Source organism: Mchenga conophoros, linkage group LG14, assembly GCF_057382185.1.
Source record: "Mchenga conophoros isolate Kocher_MC1m ecotype Shallow Benthic linkage group LG14, M_conophoros_male_GT1.1, whole genome shotgun sequence".
Taxonomy (NCBI): domain Eukaryota; kingdom Metazoa; phylum Chordata; class Actinopteri; order Cichliformes; family Cichlidae; genus Mchenga; species Mchenga conophoros.
The window spans coordinates 12,158,454-12,181,569 of NC_140539.1; the positions used below are offsets into that span (position 1 = coordinate 12,158,454).

The 23,116-nt window shown below is 41.2% G+C and overlaps 1 protein-coding gene across 6 annotated transcripts in view; it reads right to left on the minus strand.

Annotated features, from left to right (window-relative positions):
• Positions 1 to 23,116, minus strand: part of rap1gap2a (RAP1 GTPase activating protein 2a) — a 105,199-nt gene that overhangs the window by 57,584 nt on the left and 24,499 nt on the right. For 4 of the 6 annotated variants that reach the window (XM_085245287.1, XM_085245293.1, XM_085245284.1 and 1 more), the window contains one exon: positions 18,072 to 18,107. The exons of 1 other annotated variant lie outside the window; for it this stretch is intronic. In XM_085245287.1, the coding sequence (XP_085101413.1) occupies positions 18,072 to 18,107 (36 nt within the window). Of the gene's footprint in view, positions 1 to 18,071; positions 18,108 to 21,795; positions 22,970 to 23,116 lie in introns of those variants that run through there. One more of the 6 variants, XM_085245285.1, reaches the window with a different exon arrangement.

The window sequence follows — 23,116 nt, forward strand, 5'->3', positions numbered from 1 at the left end:
ACACACACACACACACACACACACACACACACACACAAACCTCTAAAAACGGCAGAGAGAATATGAGATCATTGCTGTTAGCTGTTTTTACACTGTACAAGTTGTTGCTTTATATGTCTGTACCAGACCGAGGCGAGTCAAACACCCATAGCCGCAAAATGATGCAAATATCTAATTATATTACTTTAAAAAATGTAAAACCTTGGAGCATTACATTTTATGCTTCAATCAAGTGCTTTGCATCCTGTCTAACTGTGGAAGAACTGCATTTTATCCCAACTGGAGTTGGTGTAGCCATCTCGTGTTTTAGGTGAGTGATCAGGGAGGCAATGTGCAAGAAATAACTATGTCTTTCTGTGTTTAAATGTTGCTTTTATTTGTAGCCTGTTATGAACCTTTTACTGTGGAAAGGCCATTATCATATAATGTCTGGCCTGTAATATTTTGACTCATCACTGCAGAAAGAAGTTCAAAGGGAAATGCATGAAGACTAGTTTACCAATGGTTTGAAATTCAGCATTGGTGATTGATACCCAAGTCACTATTTTATTAAAGCCCAACTGATCTTTAACACCAATGGGAATATTTGGTGAAGTAAAAACATGTTACGCCAATGTACTGTAAACATACAAAATCGGCCCGCTAAACATTCAGATCTGACTCACTGGACATTTTCGGAGCAAGCAAAAGAGGACATAAATTTGAGACTTTTAACTTTAGTTTGATAGGTTTTACACCTTTTCCTACTGATAAAGATCTCTCCCATGGCAAATCATACAACACTAAAGTAAAATAAGTACTAGATAAACAAATAAATAGCAGAAAGTTCCTGTTTTTTTACCATCTACTTTAAAAATGAAGTGTATGAGTTTTACAGTGGGTTCACAGTAAAAAAGAACTTTTTTTTATCATGTGGAAAAGCTAGATCTACTGTTGAAATGGCAATTTTTCCTTATATTAAAATATATCAGGGATTAATGTGTAGTTAAACTTCTTTACACTCACCGGCAGAGGAGATTCACTGCTCCAGACCACTTAAGACCATAATCAGCTGTATGTGACTAATGATACGTTTGACATCGCTGGACTAAACAGAGGCAGATTCCTTAACATTTGCTGTATGAAAGCCAATTATTTACCTGGTTACATTTTTTGGTGTGTTAAATATGTGTGTCGTCAGCAGTTGGACACTATGCAACATCATGACATAGTTGAAGGGTGATTTTTTGTAATGTAATTTAATGGCAGTTATAAATTACAATAACTGTAGATTGGCAAATGGCTAATATGAGCTGATAATGGCATGCAAATAATGTTAATTACACATATATATATAACATTTCAGAGAAAGAAAGTCTGTATGCTTTACACATAAAGAAAGAATTTTCCGATCAGCAATCAACATGTAAATCTTTGGATTACGAGATTGCTGAGCAGAAGGTTATATACAATATTCCTACATTATACACTGTTCCCATAATGTTCCCATGCTGATATCATTAGTGTTGTTACAATCTGTAATAGTACAGTACAGTACAGCAGTACCACAAAAGTGTACATAATAAATTGCTGTAGGCTCTATTTTAAAGTGTCTGCAAACAAAGCACAATGCAAAGGTCTTACTTGTGGCATATTCTGCTAAAACAAAACAACACTCATTAACCGTAAGGTGTTTAAAGCAATAACTGTCGAAGCTTTCATCAAGTAACTGGAAAACATTACAGTTGCCCTATTTCAGTGGGAAATAGACTGAAGCAAAGGCAATTTGCAAGAAATTGTTGTGTTATTGCTTTAATTTAAGCTTGACTGCTCTCAGTGTACTGACTTGTTAGTTTTGCTGAATTCGAATGGGATGACTCAATCGTGTTTTGGTCCCATCCTGATTGTAATTTCATCTCAAACTGAACATTAATATGTGCAGCAGACATGTCGACAAGACTGGTGACACACAGATATCCAGCACTGTTGTAAAGAGTGTTTCTACATTGCTGATAATGACAGGATTGTTTGCACTGCGCAACTTTGTCAGAGGGTGATTGTCGACACACACAAACAGCGGTATACTTCCCCTGGCACCTACCTGTGGGAAATAAGGGTAATAAACTAAAGAGGAAATAGCGATAAAGCTGTCTTTGAGTGTGCGTATGTGTGTGTGTGCATGAGCGCGTGCGTGTGTGTCTTGTGTGAAAAAGTAGCAGCAGAACCTGTGAATAGTTCTGTGCGATTCAGAGCAGAATAAAGAAGAGAAGACATTTTCAAGGTCCCCCTACACACACACACACACACACACACACACAAACACACTTAGACACATATACAATCATTCATACTGCAGGACAACAGCCCAGACAGCTATTTCAAACTGCCCTCTTGTCCCCACAGCGTCCAAAGTGGCGGCTGATGGATGATCCATCATGAGGACTATTGGTCTGGTCTGCAGATAGGCTGTGACACGGATAACCTAGCCAGAGCATGGACAGCATCATGGCTGGATTCTGTCAGCACCAGGCAGGAGAGGAGAATTTATACGGGATGAAGCAGCAAACCTGGGCTCCACTCTCGATTACTGTCATCCCCAAAGTGAAGGTGATCATACAGAGACAAGAAAAATGTCACTGTTACACTCCGAGCAGAGCAGAATCCAAACCTGGCACATTATTAATGGATAAAAGTGAAGAAGCATACTGAGGATTGAGGGTTATCCAGAAAAAAAGATCATGGCAGTAACGTCCGCTTTCAATTAAAATTTATACTGGGATATTTATGTTAGGTTAATTGGTCATTCTAAATTGCCCATAGGTGTGAATGTGAGTGCAAATGGCTGTCTGTCTCTATGTGTTAGCCTTGCGATAGACTGGCAACATGTCCAGGGTGTAGCCCACCTCTCGCCCTATGGTAGCTGGGATAGGCTCCAGCCCCCCTCCCACATAGCGAGCAGGTCTGGCCCGGATCAAGCTGGCACTGCTGGCTGACTTCTGGCATGATAAGACATATGCCATCCAGATATGGGCCAAGCCTGGCATAGATGGCACTGTCTATGTGATGGCATGCCATATCTGGCTCGATGGTAGTTTGATATATTTGACCCAGGTCCACAGAAAACAGGTCTGGCCCAGATCCGGCATCAAGCTGGCCCTTCTGACTGACCAGTGTCATGGCAGGGTGTATGGGCCAGGTCTGGCAATGATGGCATCATTTATGTTCATATTTTCCTATTTTAGTTAGAAGACCCAAATGCCATGTTGCAATACTATACTGCTATGGTAGCCAATGTTTCAAATACAGGTTTGACAGGTTTGTGAGTGTACACTTTATCCTAAACCTAGTGATGGTTTACTCATCTTTGCCAGCGGGTGGCTGTAGCTCAGGAGGTGGAGCAGGTCACCTACTGATCGGAAGGTTAGTGGTTCGATCCCTGGCTCCTCCAGTCTGCATGTCAAGAGTGTGAATGTGTATGAATGTAGTTAGGGAGCACTCAGTTTAGAGAAAGTGTGAATGCGGCATGTTGTATAGAGCACTCTGAGTAATCTGGAAGAGTAGTAAAGTGTTATTTAAGAATCAGTCCATTCACTGTCTGAACAGAGTTTCGCCATGTTATTTTTGCACTATTATGTTTCGGCACATGTTGTTATTAGATGGCTTGACTAAGGTACCCATTAGGCTGACGTCTGGGGTCAGAGCTGAAACTGTTCTGGGCCAACACAGGGCCAGCAGTGTGTCTACAACTGGCCTATGGCTGCACACAACTTACACATGGCCCACATACTGCAAAAAATGACGGCCCTTTGGTGGCCAGATCAAGTTTGCCAGAGGTAATCCACACATGGGCCAGCACAGGACCACCAGTGTGTCTGGGCCACCAAAGGGCCATCATTCTTTGCGGTATGTGGGCCATGTGTAAGCACATTGTGTGGGCCAGATCTGGGCCATACCAATTTTGCTATGTGGGCTGTGACTCTAACAAGGATAAGTGGAAGAGGATGGATGGATGGATGGATGGATGGGATATTTTTAATTTTAATTTTTTGGAGTGAATGCCTCCTAACAAATAGATTTAAGAAGTACTTGCTGCCTAGTAATGGATTTTCAAAGTTACAGAGATTATTTAGGACTCAAGTCAAGTTTTTAAGGACACCAAGAAAAACTGGAAAAGCTTTTGTTTGAGGGGAAATTTTAAAAAAAGAAGAAGAAAAAACAATTTCATGCCAAATTGACCCTGGACCTCAGACTTTATCATGCAGTCACACATCTCTTCATGGAAAATCACTGATTCGACATAAGTGAATCAGTAACAGCTGTGTAGAGAAACACCACCCTGCATCTGCACAGTCTTATAAAAATTTGGAGGTTAGGGAGGATGGAGAGGATGTGATTGCATCTATCCTCCTATCTATTCATTTTCTAAACCACTTATCCATTTTAGGGTCACGGGTGCTAGAGCCAAAGAGCGTGCATCAAGAGAGACAGGCAGAGAACACCCCGCACAGGGCCGAGGGGACGACTCTCTCCAGATTATTAGAAATTGTCAGCACCTCATGCCAGTTGTGGATTACAACTTGTTTGGCCAGGACAAAGTGCATGCCTACATGTCCTCCCTACTCCAGCTGTAACATACTGGAGTATGTTATAGCCGCCAGGCTGCTTCTGCTTCTGTTTCTCGCTCCAAAAAATGACAAAAGACTCATTCAAATCATCACTGAGACACAGATGCTGCAGACAAAACCTAGAGAAACAAATACAAAATAAACTGTGGCAGGAAGAGTAAAAGAAAATCCAACACTGAGAAGAATGCGTGAAAAAAGGCCTAAAAACACATGAGGAAACAAGATTGAGGAAGGAAATCAAAGACAGACTGCAAACAAGAAGATAAATGAGCAGAGGGCAGAGAGAAAATGCAAGTGAGAGAACAGAGTCGGAGGAGAGAAATAGGATGAGTGATGCAGGGCCGTGCTGAATAAGAGATATATCTGTCCCTTTGTGAGCGCTGATTACAGTCTCAAATCACAGACAGTCCTTTGTTAATCACCAAGCACACTGGCCTTGACTAGCTCTCTGCTCTGTGCTGTCATTTCACCAAAACAGAAATGTCATCAGACAATTATTTTCACACACTCTGGGCTATTTGAAGCTTGATTGTTTATCTCTGCTTGCGATGTGTCTGTAATTTGGCTTCGGGTGATGTTTTCTTCTCTCTTGCATACGCATAAACTACGTGCATTTTTGAAACGTAATCGCTGGGATGACAGCAAATGGATTTCTGATAGGTGTGAAAACATAGGTGGGCAAATGCAAGAATTTCGAAGATGCTGCATCATGTGACACAACAGGAAAAAAACGAGCATCTTTAGTTTAATTACGCCCTCTCTTTCCTCTGTTCATCTCCTCTATAAAGCACTGCTCAGTCGAGGTTTGTGGAACTCTTTTATCCCTTTGTTTCTCTCCATGTCCCCTGGGACCATAATGTCATGCGTAACATCAGAGAGGTAAATCAATTTCCTGCTTTCTCAGTTTGCTTGGTTGAATGGGATTTCGGCTGACAGCTGGTTGCCCCACGCGAAATACACAGAAATACACATGCATGCGTTTAGATATGCACCTTGGGAAATAGACATTGAAGGGGCACGAGAGGAAGAACTCATCAAGGAAGAAAAGTGAGAGAGAAACAAATGCAGTCACAAACAATGTGTAATACAGTTTGTCACTGTATTCTGCACTTGCACTATATGTGAAACCCGCAGTGCAGATCTTGTCTGTCTTTCCCCTTCTAGCAGTAAGAGTAATTGCACCAACGCAGGAGATGATAACGCATAATGTATCCCTCTAAAAGGAAAAAGCCACACCAAAGGTAATCTGTTTGTTCCCACCTTCCATTTTATGACTGTCATCTTTCTTCTGAACACAGGCTTTCCTTTTATTATCTGAAGCTTCAGAAACTTTTGTTCGCTCTTCCTCTGTTATAATCTCACTGTCTGTAACCTATGCTCCTTCTCCCTCACTATGAGGGTGCAGATTGTGTATAAAAGATGGACAAACCCACTGTGGTGCCACCAGCACCACTCAGCATCTTACAGTACTGAAGAGTGAACTTAAACAATCAGGCAACACCCTACGGGCAGCACTTGGCAACTGTGGGAAGGAAGAACTCCCTTTTAACAGGAAGAACCGTCTAGCAAAACCAGCCTGAGAGAAATATAAACTGAAACACAAACTATGGCAAAAGGCTTATAAATGCAATGACAATAAAAAGGGGTGAAATAGAGACAAATTGCATCATGGGATATCTCCCAACTATAGCAGGATCACTAAGAGATGCCTGATCCAGGCCTAACTGTAAGTGTTATCAAAAAGGAAAGCTTTAAGCCCAATAAAAGCATGTATTTCAAACACCGGCTGCCTCACACACACATGCTAATTAGTGCTAAGTAACATACTAATAAGATACCAGAAATTCTATCATCAAAACAGCAGCACAGACTTCTTTGATAGCCTTTAATATAATTAACTGCATAGGAACCATATAATTCCAATATAATTGCTCCAAAGGCGCCAAGACCACAAACACCTTTGCGAGATCGAGGTCAGTGACTCCAATTAGCTGAGATGAAGCCCGACAAGCTGCTGCCGGCTATAGCCGTCTGTGTCGCCATCAGCCTGTCAGTTAAAGTGGTCACCATTTATCATCCATTATTGAAGCCTTTTTACAATAAACATTTAGTGAGTGCATAAGTTATTGGACAAAGACACAAATTTTGCATCTGTACAACAACACTTTGCGGATTTTAACTCAAGCAATCGAGTTGAAGACTTTCAGCATTAATTCAAAGGGTTTTACAGAATTTTCTGTTAACTGTTTGGAAATTACAGCCATTTTTATACACGATCCCCATTTTTCGAGGCTTTTTTTTTTTCATTTTCTCTACAAAAACATATTTAGGCATATTGGTGCACTGGTGCAGGGGTTAGAACGGCTGCTCACAGCCAAAAGATACTTGGTCCAAAACTACTGATATGATTGTCTGGCTCTCTGTGCTAGCCATATGAGAGACTGGCAACCTGTCCAAGGTGTATCCCACCTTTTACCTTATGATAGCTATTATAACTGGGATAAACTCCACAATGTTCCTGAAGTGGCAAGGCAGAAGAAAAATAATGATTCTGTGCGTGTTTATTGCACTGATTCTAGCTTTTCCATCCTGAAAAGAACTGCTTTATACCTCACTATTAATAGCATTTGTCAATAGAGGCATAGTCTACTGACATTTTGCTGCAGCTACAACAGCTACAAGAATCTATTATTTCAAAAATAGGATTATTATTATTACCATGTGAGAATAGAAAACGGGATCGATATAGCACAGTACCAAAAGAGGGTAAGACTTGATAAACCGTTTTAATGGTTTCACCATCTGCTTGCTTTAAATGTTTTCTCCCAGTCATGTTGCACAAATAGCTGTCACTTGGTGCACGTGATGTGATTTTGTAGTGACCTGAGGTAAATTGCAAAGATCTATCAACACAAGCCATTACCTAACAATGTGTGGGCCGAACAAGCAAGGCTAAGCTGAGGGTATCAGCAGGTTGCTCATATGGAGATGAATTATTCCTTTGAAAGACAATTGCATTTGAGCTCGGCTCTGACAGGGTCGTGTTCCCTGCCTCTGATGTATGTACAAAATGGACACGGTTGGAGGGAAGTTGGGTGTGCTCGTTTTTTATGCGTCTGCATATAAAACGTAGAGCTGAATAAAAGCCAGTGGCTTGGTGAAGGGCATTTGAAAGGAGAACATAACCTCCCCTATTTGGTGCTAAAAACCTGAGCTCCCAGAGGAAACCCGCAGAAGGAAAGAGAGAATATGCAAACCTCACGCTGAGCCACCATGATGAGTCACTGATACTCATGGAAGATTAAGAGATGGTCTTACACTGAAAAATAAAAAGTTAACAGTTTCACTAAATCCTCTAAATAAGCTTCTGAATCACATGAACATCAGCGCCCAAGCGCTGAACCATCTGTCAAGAGCTTTCATATGGACGCTCGCGGATGACCTCACAGGGGCAGAGAGAAGCAACTGACACGTGCAGCTTCTCGCACACAGACTTTTACTAACAGAGGTCGAACTTTAGGAGACAGAGAGGGGAAAAAACTGGATCTTTCACAGCCCCACTGCTCCTTCATTTTTTCCTCTTTGTTATTTCTGCGCTTTCCTTTTTCACTGTTCACAGCTCATTGTTCCCGAGAGAGAAGCTATCTTGTTTTTCAGTCCCTCCATCCTTCAGTTCTTATTACTTTTCTCTTCAGTCTTTACTCGTTCAGATGTTAAGAGCATCTCCTCTATGCAGGGTGGACAGCTGTGCCAGGAAGGAAGGAAGGAAGGAAGGAAGGAAGGAAGGAAGGTCGAACTTTCTCCTCTCTTTTCTATTTGTTCGGTCTCAGAAAGGATCTGTCTCCCCTGCTCTATTATTGTCTCCTTGCTCTCTTTATCGCCCTTGATCCATCTTTCACTCCTCCAGACAACCCAAAGTCCATCTCCATCCTTTCGCTTATTCCCTTTTTCATTTTCTACGCTTTCCACAGCATCACTCTGCTTGCTTTGAAAGACTGAGGAGATGGACTGTAATTTGCCAGTATGTAGGTCTTAAGTGTTTGTGTACAAAAATCGACAACAGACAAAATCCTAAAAAAGAAAAAAAATTATTCTGAGTTTGTTTCTAATGGCAACGGTGCCAGCCAATGACTCCTGGAGAAACAAGACAGAGCGAGAGAGTACATAACACATACCAACACCTATCACTTAAAAATGTGGACATATTCTTGTAAGTTTTTATTGGTTTCCTCAAAAATGTATGTTATTAACGACTATTCAAATTATTTGATTTACAGCAGGTCACTTTTTCCTAACATACTTAAAGTAGTACTTACAGTACTTACATGGAGTATATTGTATATTTAGCTTGCACTGGGTCTTGGTGAAGCCCCTTGCTGTATCTAACTTTCTCTGTTTAAGGCACATAGGTGTGCTGTGAGAAATGATCAGGTGTGCCGTGGAAGATTAGCTGGTTCCACCTGATTAGTACTCTGAGCGAGTGAGTGAGTAACGGCAAGAACAATTACATTCTCTTCCACTAGAGGGGAGTAGAACTACCTGCTCTAATTAAATGGGTTGCCAACTGCCAGTAAAAGAGAAGATGAAGAATAAAATACACAATACTCATGCTCTGAGACGATGCAGTGCGTAACAGCAATAGATAGATATTTGAAAAGAAAATGTAATCAATCTGACCTGGGTCCTGGAGAAAATTCCGACCCAGATGAAGGCCCTAGCATGAGCAGTGGTCAGAAGAAAGGAAAAAGGGTATACTGGGGACAAACCGAGCCAATTCTGCTATAGCTGGTGTGCGGGGAAAAATTATCAATATGGTTTTTGTGACATTTTTGTTTGGTGGTGTGTCGTGTGATTGTTCTTATATGAATAATGTGCCGTGGTTCAAAAGGTTGGGAAACGCTGGTTTAAGGAAACCGCCTTTTAATCGACTTTCTTACGATGAGCAACACTTGGCAACAGTGGGAAGGAAGAACTCCCAACTAACAGGAAGAGACCTAAATAAGGGAGGGGTTGTCATTTGCAAAAAAGCAAATAACTACTATATTATAACAAAGAATAGGAAAAACTGTCTGAAACTGTTCGTTTAGAGCAGTCTGAGTTTTTTGGCTAGCAATTTTTGGTTGCGAAAAACTACCAAAGTCACATATGTGTTAGTTTTTCTCTAAACATTAATTCTTGTTGTGTAACAAATCTCTCAATATTGCTCAAAGATCTCATTTTACTCTGAATGAAGAAACATCTCTTAATGTCACTGCTAACAACATAACGCAAACTTGTTGGTAAAATCTTGTAAGATTAAGATACACAGGCCTAGAGACCGCTCTAAAGTCATCTGACAACCACTGGTTGTGAGGTAAAAATGAGGTATGAGCCTCACATTACATAATTAGTGATAATTTTAAGTCACTTTCATGTGATGAAAAAAACAAGCACGCACAAAGCTAGCAGCTGTGCATCTGTATCAGGACTGACTCAGATGTAACTGTAAGGTCAGTTTGGAAGTTTGCTGAATCAATCTCTGTTTATCCTCAAAGCAAGTCAGCGAGGCCAGTAGTTATGAAGACATTCTCAGAACAGGACCAGGTACATCCTTTGATGCTCTCACCTCCTACCTGTCTCACCTCCTACATCCCCAGTGGATGTGAATATTGAATGTGAATGTGCGTGGGCACATGTATGCAGAAGAAATGTGTGTGTGTATGTGTGCGTCTGTGTGTGTGCTGTGTACCTGCCCGGGGAGCCCTTATGGCTCTAAATAGGTGAGGGTCTACTTTTATGAGCCCTTAACAGCCCGCACTCAGGCCAGATGGTGCGCTATCAGCTACTTTGTGTGTGTGTGTGTGTGTGTGTGTGTGTGTGTGTGTGTGTGTGTGTGTGTGTGTGTGTGTGTGTGCGTGTGTGTGTGTGTGCGCGCGCGTGTACTATCAGGGAGAAGGCAAGAAGTAAATATTTGTCAAAAGCAAAGAGGCAGCTGGCTGTCTGGGGGACTTTAGAGTAACAAAACTGTCGCTTTAACAAGCAGCAGAGCACATGCGGTGACAAAACATTTAAGAGACAGCGAGAGAGGACAGAGGAAAACAAGCAGACAGCAATTTGTTTTTACTCCTTGCTTGTTAATAATCAAAAGAAAACCTGTGTCAGTAAAGCCTTCAGGCTAGAGTTTCATTTGCTGTCAGCCATTATAGAAAGTAAAACAAGAGCACACGAAGAACAAACAGAAAGAAGTTGGCTATGTTTTTTGTGTAGTTATGATTAGTGTATGTAAATATGCTATAACATGACCAGCTCATTGGGATTAAGAATAGCTCACATGGCTATATGTACTGTACATATCCCCACAATTTACAAATATTTCAGCTTTGGTTTCTTCATTTTTTGCTGATTTCTTAATAGTTCCCTCTCACTGTTCTTAGAATACTTAAAACCTGGCACTTAACAGCAGGAAGGAGAAAAAAACATCCAGCAATCAGCTGGTAAATATAGTGAAGGGTGATGTAACAGAGTCAGAGAGAGAGAGAGAGAGAGATTTCTGTTGCTGGTGACTTAATAAAGAACTTAAAGGGGACTAAGTGCTTGACTTAGATTGCCCCAGTAACCAGAAACGCAACATCTGATGAATGCCGCTCTGGTGATTTAATGATCGTCTCAGAGGTGCAGTCTAGTGTTGACCACTTTGAGAGTAACTCAGTACTACTACACAGGGGTGTGATTGTGTTTCAGGGAACCCACACTACTCCCCTCCCTGCTGCTGCTGTAGCTAAGAGCAGCTAACACGTCCTGTTTCCATATGTTCACTGTGTGTATCGTTTCTCACTGATACCGCCTTAAACCATGTGTAAGACAGCAGGCGAATGTGATGAAGCGCTTATTTTAGCAAATGCAGATTAAGTGTAAATATAAGGAAACTAGAGCTTGGGAAGAAAAAACTAAAATAGGACATTGGGTCAGTAAAACACAAGATGTTTCATATACCGATTACTTGTACTTTTTTACATCATTTAAAAATCAAAAAGTGTCTATTGTAACAAAAAAAAAACATGTATTGAGGTGACTCAAATACAATATGCCATGGGACTGGAAATATACATAAACCTCCAGCATTTTATTAACTTTTAATAACAATAAGCAAATTCATGAATAAAACAAAACTTCGAGTGTAGGTGATCGCTCGTATTACAAGTCACGGCATCTTTCTGCAGGTTGTATTCTTATGTGTTGCCGATGAAGTCCGGTCGCAAGGTGAGACAACCCAGGCTCGTCACCATGGTAATGAGCCATGCTGGACCATCAGCTGATCATCAGTTCTTGCTGCCATGGCAACAGCCACGGCTCCCTATAGGCTGTTGAAGACAATATGGCTGTGGTTTTGTCTTGCAGTGGTACAGATATGAGCCTGCTGGACTTCATGTTTATATCAGGAGAAATTTAACTGATGAGACCATCATGCAGAATTGTGCCTTTTTAATGTTGATAATGTGTTACATAAATTTATACGTCTAAATATTTAAGCAGAAGCAAAATAAAAACACCAATTTGTTAAGTATGACTTTAGTGGGTTAGCTTGCATTGCCTTTATTGGTTTACCTACATAATTTATTCTTATATCATTTCGAGTAGTACTTTCAACAGGTACACGTTAACAGGTGGGACGGCCATCGGCACTGATCTAATAGAGAAACTGTTCCACCCAGTGGATCTTTTACTTCACTTCAGCTGCTTTCATTGCAGTGCACAGATTTTTGCTCACTGCTGTAGGAGTCAGTTTGTGACAAACACATGGACTCGGCTCCCTCTTGTGGCCACAGGAGAGAATGAATCTTGGTCCACATTTCTGCACAAAGATATCAAGATCTCTAAATAGGTGGGTAAGTATATAAAAGAGTAGGACGCCAAGCAAAACTTTTAACAATCAAATCTAAATGATTTTTAATAGAAGTGGATGCTGTCAGTTATTTTCATTAGAAAAATTAGATGGCACACATAAAAAGCGTGTAAATGGTTTCGTATGGCGTAGCTTCACTGAAACCGGAGGTGTGATATGAGAGGAAGTGCGACATCCTTTGTTGAGTGCACGAGAACGGGTGGAGTCCGACCACTTCCCACATCATACTGCTGCTAATGCATCCGCAACTGTGTGGTTGCTTTCTCTAACCTTTTTTCACACGGTCTGAGGCAGAGGGAAACAAAACACACAGGCAAGGCCCGAAGCTGCGCTGCCAAAAGAAGCGAACTGAAACTGAACCACCTGACCTCAGTCAGCTTGCGTATATTGAACTCTGGTTCCCAGATTAACCCCAGCTGAAGGTCACAGTCACTGTGGGCAGCTGTGCATTAGATATTAACTGAGTGAACTTCTGTCCTTCATTCGTGCTCTTTGCTTTTTCCCCCCCTGCCAGTGATTGCAGGCTTATATTAAATTATGTAGCAGACTGTATCTGTGTACACTGCATCAACAAGGACTTCCAATAAGGAAAAACACAATAAAGTTGACAGCTCATTAAGGCTGTATACAGCCTCCCTGTGACTAATCACTGCTTCTTCTCTTCGTGCTGCCGAGCAAAGCCTCGAGCTTTAATAAGCCGTCACCTAAAGTAAATATAATACCAGCGGACATTCAGTCTCCTGTTTGTTCGGTAGCCACAACTCACCGTCGTTCCCCGCAATATAGAAGGTACACCGAGAGATAGATTAAATGCCAGGCTCCAGAAATAGCAGCAGCGGCAGCAGCAGCCCATTTGCTCTTTTCCATGATGCTGGCCACCAGATAACATTTACACCTGGCCCCAAAAAACTAGGTTAGACAACGACAAGGGAAGGGGCTTTTTTCATTTTATCGTGTCCCCTCTTTTGAAAAGACCTCTTTCATATTTCCTCTTCTCTCTTGAGCCCGTCGGCCTTCATTGTGCCACTAAAACTGCCTCTCAGTCTGGACAATAATCCGGGTGGACAATAAAGTAAACTTTTTTCATATTTGCAAAATAACTACATTATATTAAAAAATGTACAAGTGCAGTTTAGTTACAGTCTTGGAGAACATCACAGCTTTATCCATATCCCATCCACTATAAGCCATCCATCTGAGCTGGGAGGCGCTTTCGGATTCAAGCAGCTGCTCCACTTAGACGGAGCAGAGAATGAATGGAAATAACATATAACAATGTATAATTAGCAGCAAGTGGCTGTGACCTCTGCGCAAACACACGCATGCATGCTAACAACAGTAGAAGCCGAGCAGACAGCCGGCTGTTAAGGAAAAAAACAAAACAAGCCAATAAAACAATCTGTGGTTAACCACGTTAAACAAGATATCCAAGTCATTTGTTTTGGTTTACTGCACTGTGGAAGCGTCTGTTGCTGAAGCGTCTTACAGGAGAAAGCCGGGAGCCATGACTGTGACACAGAGCTTCACTAATAGACACAGAAAGATCAATCCTTTAGACTGATTTCACATCCTGGGTATCCACCTCATGCAGACCAAAGCAATCATCTGATCCGTATCATGCGATGAACAGCTCTATGACTGCTGCGTCAAATATCCTGAAGTGACACTGTTTTATTACAGTCTGCTCCAATACACTCTGATCTGTGCTGCTTTTATCAACTTCCCCTTTAAACTAGATTCAGTGCAGTCCACGCTACTTTACTTCAACCCATGTGAAGTTGAGTAGACTCGCAGACACGGCAAGAGCTGCTTGTTTTCACCGTGTGTGCACTATTTCCTGTTTAGATCCCCATTAGATACTCTGACAACACAAGAGAGATGCTCTCACTAGGCCAACAGATACCTCAGAGCACCTTAAGCGGACAAAAAAAGCAATATGAACTTATTCATAGCAATCGAATCAGAAATCTGCTTTTCAGACTTTAATAACTTCTCGGAAGGAGGAGAAACTACTCCACTGGTTTCATAAGATCTCAGGTGTTACGCAACAAAGTGCGAGCTAATATAAGAAAAAAAATCTGATTTAAGAATGTAATAAGGAAAAATAGACCCACGAGAGAAAAAGACTGCTTACTCACCACAGCTTGCGCGGCATCGTCACACAGTATTAAGAAGCCGATCAGGTGCAACCTTGCCCCCTTTTCGTCCTCTCTCTCCTCTATTATCCCTGTTTGTCCACTTGTGATATTCACTCACCCTCAGCACCACTTGAAGACAAAACAGATGCATGTGTTTGCTCTCCCTCACACACACACACACACACACACACACATGCGTGCACACACACGCACACACAAACACTGGCTTGATTATACAGGTATTAATGAGGTGACGGCTGTACGGTGAAGGAGGAGAGATCCTTTGTAGCATCCGTGAGCAAAGAAGAGGCAGAGGGAGACCGGGATTAATGACAGAGGAGAGATGAGACATGGGGAGAAAGAGCTTGAGCAACAGAGGAATAAATAGCACACTCTGAACCAAGGGCAGATGGGACGGAAAGGGGAGAGGAGAACAAAATAAAGCCCTCACACCTGCTGCAAACTTTGAAGTGTGCAATCCAACTGATGTTTTTGCTCCTTTGGCCTCCATTCTCTTGTTTTCTCTCCTCCCCCCTTGTGGCTTTACTCTCCTGTACTGTATATCGCTGCATGTGGTTTGGTTTTTCATTTTCATTTTTTTAATTACAGAAGTTTTGCAAACCAACTTTCAGGAATATCCTGAAAGTCATGAATTAGGAATTCAATGTATGAATAATGTCCACGTCCTCAAAGTATAAATTAAAGGGGAATTTCAGGAAGATGCTGTTTGCATTAAAACAGCAACAGTGGATCAGACCTGGTGACCTGTCGAGGCAGCACCCCATCGTTTGCCCTATGACAGCTGGGATAATGTCCAGCCCTGCCCGGCAACCTGCATTGAATAAGTGGAAGATAATAGGTAGATGGATGCTAGTAACTCTCACATTTCTTGTGACCTGTAATGATATGATTCACCAGGATCACATGAGTAATGAACTCACTTGCATCAATTCATCTACACCTCCGTCCCCATCAACAAATCATCGAGATACTGCATAATGTCTTTTGTACAGACTGTCTTCTCCTTTATTTCCAGTCCTACAGTTCCTGCTTCTGCACTGTTTTCTTACATCTAACGCCTGGATCAAACACACACGCACACAGGTTGGTTTTATTCATCATTCGGGCAGACCAGGAGCTCCAGCAGAAGTCACGACTCACTCATTGATATTCAGACCCACTACAGAGTAGATGATCTAATGACACCTGGCCATGCAGGAGACACTGAAAGTGTGCACAGCTGTTTGTATGTGAGAGAACAGATAAAAGAGGAGCCCTACTTTACATGTTACGCGCTAACCTGCTTTCACTTTCCTGTTTAGAACAACAAAATGATTAAGGTTTTACCATAGCAGCATCTGGAGCCCTATTCCACCATTTCAAGTACTGTTCATGCAAACCTTTTACATTCTTATAATGCATCCTAATAATAATTTTTTTCACATAAGTTCATATAAACCCAGAACTCGGGTTTGTAAAACAGAGAAAAACATGAATAGAAAAAATATCTATGTGCCACTGCTATCAGGCTACTTGTTTCCAGTTCAAATCAGCGTGTTGCAGATATTTTGTTAAATCCAAACTTCTAATCCTCGATTCTGCGATTCCAACATGCTTTGTTCGTTTTTCTTTGAAGATGCAGAATCATTAGCATGACATGGAGGGGTTTTATTTTGTCATGTCTGACTATGCAGACAAGGTCTGGCCACCACCAAGAATAACAAAAGTCATGCTTAGATATCTAAAATATGCTCAGTTCTCTAAGGCTATCCATCTGGCATGATTAAACAGATGGTGCCATCACGGCACCTATGGAGAAAAGAGAGAGACGTTGGTAAGAAAAGTAGAGTGTGTGGTTCCTTTGGTAAAGAGAAATGGTGTATGTGCTTAAATATGATGGCTTTGGGGTATAGATAAAGATAGAGTTGACACACACAAAAACCCATCATCTGTCCTCACTAAGGCAACTTCCTGTAGCAAGGCTTGCTGGTGGTTTGTTTCAACACAGAGAAGCTTCACATACCCTCAAAGATTGCCACATGAATAAAGTACACAACTGTGCAAATGGCATTCACATCATCACATTCTCTGCCCATGCCCCGAATGAAAAAAGGTAAAAGCAGAAGCAGTAATTCTACACCTCAAAAGTTCACAGCACTGTGTAATTTTCACAACATTGTTCCTCTAAATTTGCAAAGTCACTGCCCACATTTAAATCCACAGGAGACAGCTTCTGTCTTCTCCTTGCAGAGGTGTGAAACATGAACCGGAATTAATAACTGTTTGTTGAATGCTGTCAGTTCTTATTAATAAAATTAAGACATCCAATCTAAGAGTTAACAACACCATCTTAGCTCAACTCAGCCACACAAAAACAAAGCAAATGGTCAGAGAGCTGCATGATAGGTCCTTGTTAGAGAAAAATAAAGGTCTGTTACAGTACATGCAAAGAAATTTCATGCACCTGGTGAGATTTAGACCACATTTAAATGCTACAACCCACATTCAGCAATCCAAATCCACACAGAGAACATCTCAGTCCCTCAGTAGATGGACGATGGTGGCAGCCAATTAATTACCATGCCTCTTAAAGGCAGTGGTTCTTCCTAGTATCATCCTTCACCAGTGTGCTTGAAGAATCTCAAAAAACCTTAATACATCTTAAATTTATCTTAAAGGCTTTAATAAAGGTTAATATAATGCCTTTAATAATTCTAGCATGTGTCTCAAATGTCTGTATTCGTTGTGCAATGAGCTATAAGCTGGATTTAATTACTTATTTTTAGATCGTACAGCCCAAACAAACCCTTATGGAAAAACCCAGAGAACGCTGCTTATGCCAGTACATAGTATTCAAAAACTGCAGTCACACCTGGGAGCCACAGTGCAACCACAGAATTTACCTAGAACTCACTCGAGTACTTGGCAGTACAGGTATCTGCATGAGAAACTTCCTCCTTGTACGGGTATGACCTGCCAACAGGTGCAAGCTGGCAGTGAAGAGAAAGTAAATGAGAGTGAATGACAGGAATCAATATAGAAAATCTGTCACTCGGACCGGGAGTTGGAGATTTGTGTAAAGAGGTGTATACTGAATTTTTATGTGTCTAAAAAAAAGATTCATAGCTCTGCTGAGACTTTAAAGTCCATCAGTGTGATGGACAATATGTTTATCCAATGTTTTAAAGGTCTTCAGCTCAGTCTCAGCGTGTTTGCAGAAAACATGGCTTTGTGCTTGACGGACACATTTCTGAATATTATCTGGAAGTTGTGGTGATTGGGCGATTGGGTTCAGAAGAGAGAATAAGATTTCCAAAATGACCCAGAGTGCTCATGTAGGCTGTCAAAGGAATAGACCACACCAGGGCGGCCCAGGCCCTTTGCTTTATGTCATCCTCCCTCTAAAACCTCTAAAAATAACAAGAACAACAACAAAAAAACACTTACCGTGCTTTCAGTGCAGACAGAGTGGACTTGTCAATCCTGGAAAAGAAGCAAGAGAAGGCAGACACACACATAAAGAGGAAATTATTATTGATCATGTCTCTGATACAAATTGCTCCAAGCAGCAATTCAATTCTTTAGTCTAATTGCTCCTAATTTACTAAGGACATAAGCACAGGAAGGCAGGCAGATAAAGACGGTTAGGAGTGAGATTTATGTCTCCACGGGGCCCCTGTGCTTCTGTGGCTTTAAAAAAAGAAAGGGTCATTAAAATTGTGGTTGCTTCTATTTGCCTTAATAGCTGCGGCAGTGTGAGTGTAAGCAACTGGCATAGACCAGAGCCTATGACAGACAGCCTCGTTTAACGAAGTTACCTCTCTGCAAACTGATCGACGTCTCAGTGCTTCACTGCACACTGGCCACACTACAAACAATTCACAACATTTCATTTTTGGTGCTGCTGTTCTCGTGCGAGTCATTTGAGGCTTTTCCATAAAGGAAACTATAAATATGTCAAGAGTCTTAACTTAAGGTTTATTTTGTGTGTTCTTATCAGCAAATGCATGCCTTACCGCAATCTACGCAGTGCCTAGCAGAGACATTTTAAATATCATTTGAATGTTTTACCACTTATTTGATATCAATAACAGTGCAGCATTACAGCAGCATCAGATCAGAGATAAATACTGTAAGCTCTTGTGATGTTTCACCGTCATGCAACAAAAAAGCTGATATTCAAATGTCAGAACAGAAAGCTTCTTATTTAGCTGCAGTTAGTTCATCATGTTCCTAAAACAACTATTGGACTTTATGACTGTGCTGTGACAGATGAATTACCCTCAGTCATACTGTAACAGAGCAGCAGCTGAAAATACACACCATCTATATTATGGCTCAATAATCCACCAAATCATACAATTTATTACAGGTAAGGGGAAATGATAATATATGTTTGTTAAAACATATTATGAGAGCAAAATCTCATCACCAGACCACTATATATGCTCACCAGCCACTTTATTAGGTGTAGCTTGCTAGCGTTGGGTTTAGACCTCCTCTGGCCTCCAGAATTTCTTTTTGTGGTACATATTTAACAAGGTGCTTGAAACACCCGTCACAATTTTTGGTCCATACAGACATGACATCATCACACAGTTGCTGCAGATTTGCTAGCTACATATCCATGATGTGAATCTCCTGTTGCACCACATTCCAAAAATGCTCCATTGAGCTCGGATTGAGATCTGGTGACTGTGGAGGTCATTTGAGTACAGTGAGTATTCTCATGTTCAAGAAACCGGTTTGATACAGTTTGAGTTTTGTGACATAGTGTGTTATTCTGCTGGAAATAGCCAACAGAAGATACAGTGGGTACACTGTGGTCATAAAGGTCAGCAGGTAGGCTGCTCAGGCTACTCAGGTAGGCTGTTGCATGCACAGATGGTACTAAGAGGATCAAAGTGTGGCAAGAATATATCCCCCACACTGTTACAGCGCCACTACCAGGCGTATATGCTGATACAAGGGAGGAGTGATCCATGCTTTCATGTTGTTTAGGAAAAATTCAGACCCTGCATCCACAAAAAATAATCATTAGATCGATTGGTTGTTTTTTTTTTCAATCTTACATCATCCCGTTTTAGTGAGCCTGAGCGAAGTATGCTCTTCTGCATACTATGTTTGTTAATAGTAGTTATTTGAGTGATTGTTGCATTCCTATTAGCTTAAAGCAATTTGACCAATCTCCTGTGAACTTTACATTAGCAAGGCCCATAGAACTGACTTAAATCACCTCACCTTCCTCATTCTGATGCTCAATCATCATGTCCACGTATACATGTCTAAACGCACTTAGTTACTGCCATGGGATTGGCTGCTTAGCTATTTATGCTAACAAGCAGTTGAATATGTGTACCTAACAAAGTGGCCAGTGAGTACATTTTTCTTATCCAAAGAAAGTCACAGATGGTCACCATTGTTTGGTAACAGTAAGCTCAGCGTCCTCCTCACCTCTACATTTGATTTTACATTTACTAATGTGCTGATTAGCAGATGTTCAAACAGCTTCCATTTATCTATATCTGCGTCTGTGATGAACCAAAAAATGTTCAAATTTGTGACTAGATGAACTGATAATTAAATACTACAGATAGAAGGTAAACCTAATGTGACTAAGATTTTGAAACTGCTCAAAAGCAAAACACTGTAAACAGCATTTTAAGGAACTTTACAGTAGTATGTTGTCAGTTTGCATCTGGATGCGGTTACATTTAAGCTCACACCCAAAATGAAGAGGGTTCAACTTCTCGGAAGAATCAATTTGTACAATATCTAAATACTTATATGCTGATGTTCTTTGTTTACAGCTGACAATGTACAAGAATTTCACCGGATGCTGCAAGTTCATTATCATCAGACCTGTGAGAAGTGTATTTTCCCGTCACACCTGCCTAATCTTAGCAGCATACAAAACACAATCTTGTACATTTCTAACAGCAATCCAAAAGAAAAGAAAAATAATCCCCCTTAACATATCCTTTCATCTCACACTGAGCATTCAAAAGAAGAAAATTAGAGACATTATTCCATGAGCTTTAACACGTGGAATTATTGTTTGGTTTAAGAATTTAAGAAAATGCTGATACAACTTTTCTTTTAGGGAAATATTTTTTTTCCCAAGGATTAAAAAGACTGGATCTCTAACAGAGAAGTATCACAGAGAGACATTAGAGGATATTTTAACTAGCAGAGGAATTATCATAGTGTACATGAGACTGCACTGTACTTGAATTGCACTTGGACCCGTAACCAATTATCAGTCAAAACTAAAGCAGTTGTGGTTTATCTAAACCTTCTGACCACTTAATTCTATTTTCTCGCAATCACCATTGACTTGTGACATTCTTTTTAAAAATTAGTGTACCTGAAATCTTTTTTTTTTTTTTGTCCAGCTTTTTTTTTCTGCAAAACACAACATATTGCACGCAAAGCTGCTGCTGCTGCTGCTCCTCAGCTCTGTCTGTTCGAGGTTATCGCAGCCTGTCTGGCCTATGCTGCATCAGCCCAGCTGGGAAGGTTAAGTGCTCTGAAGATGTGCTTCAGTGTCAGAATGACTAGCAGCAAGGGAGCCAAACGCACAAAAACACTCCATCCGAGTGTGTCACAGCATTCAGTGCTAAATGGGCTTGCTGGCAGCTTCTTTAACGCTGCATCATGGGAACTTCCCTCTGCCAATACAGTAGGAGAGCATTACCAGAACAAGCTGCGTCCCTTTACCAGCACAGCAGCAACAACAACCACAACTGCCAGCAGGCAGAAACAAAGTCGGCTGTTGAATATAATCCCTCCCTCAACAGAGACAACACAGAGTGAAACTGTAAATGATCATACACACACACACACACACACACACACACACACACACACACACACACGCACAAACACAGACAAACAGAGGACAAAGTGTTAGAGGTGTGACACAGAGGAGCAGGCTAAGCCCTCCACCCATCCTTCCTTTTCATAAAAAAAGTTTACATTTCTACTCCACCCATTCGCACACTGTACAGTAACAACAACTGGCACACTCTACAGCTGATTATAAAGCACAATGGGAATGATTCAAACACAGTGTAGAACTGCATGTAAATGGGCACAAATATGAGCATGGACATGCACAATGCAAACTTTCCTAAACACACGTGAGCATTGAATGAAAACGCATACATACCATCCAAATCCACCAAATGACACACTTCTCCTCCTCAGCATTTTGTCAGTCTGACCTTCTCAGCAGTCTCTTTTGCCTCTCTCCTCTGGGAACTGTGTGCTCTGCTGACAGTCTTCCTCTATGGGAGTGTGTATATATATATACACACACACTCTCTGTATACTTGCACTTTGTCTGTCTCTGTCTGACCCAGGCTCTCTGTCTCACTCCCTCTCTCACCCTCTCCCCCTCTGTTTGCCTTCCCTTCTCTCTCCCTGCTCTTTTTCACCTGCCTCTCCACAGCTGCTGTTGTCCAATTTGCCACTTGACCCGTCAACAACTTTCCTGAAACATCGGTTCACAGTCTGTCAAACCCGCGCTCAAATCTGACACACTGAGAGATACAGGTACACATATTTCAGCAGGGTAGGGGAGGAGCCAAATGAGGAGGGGCCACAACCACTGGTTTGTTTCCCACACAAACACACGTGTAAAGGGCTACACATGCATCGAGCTCTATCTCAGTAACCACAACCAAAACACATGTACGTTGTATTCTTGCTTACATGCTGTCCAACAGGAAATGCAATAACTGCCTGCACTGCCCCCTTTTTTTGTTTACCCTCACACATGCAAAAATGTCCCTGAATAAGCAAAGTTGATAAGTTGATCGAGCATTTTGATGTGGATTGTGGAAACTTCAGGTTAACGCTGCAAAAAGCTATATTTCTATTGCGTCATTCCTATTTCTAATCTATTAGAAGTGTATCAGAGGAATCTGTGTTGAATGGAAAATATGCCAGTTGCTCAACAGAGGAGTCAAACTGGATTATTTTTGTTGCACTACATAGCATTGACACTTCTCTGAAGGAAAGAAAAAAAGAGCCCAACAGTTGTGCAGAAAGACTGCAGCGAAACCTCTCATGTTGTGGCCAAAGGGAGTGTCCTTCCTGACGCCCTTTCTTCTCACTCCAGAGTTGACACTCTCAGAATTTACAAGCCCTCAGTTTTTCAACAGTTCAATTTCAATGTGCAGTGTGTTTGTGATCTGCAGAGGTCCAGGCTGTTAAATATACTAGCAGTGTAAAATCAAAAGCAGCTACTTAAACAACATTTTTACCAGCTATTTTTAAGGAAAGTTAACCTTGGGCCATTTTAATATTATAATATAATAGTAGTAATAGACTAGAATATGGCCATTCTAATTCTGATGAGTGAACTCTGTTATGCAGACCACGAGAGCTACTTTCATTTCCAGTCACTTCATAACATATCCAGTGAGAACAAGAAACCAAACAAGCACTTTAGAAGTCTGTTGAATGTGATGGCTTAATGCTTTCAC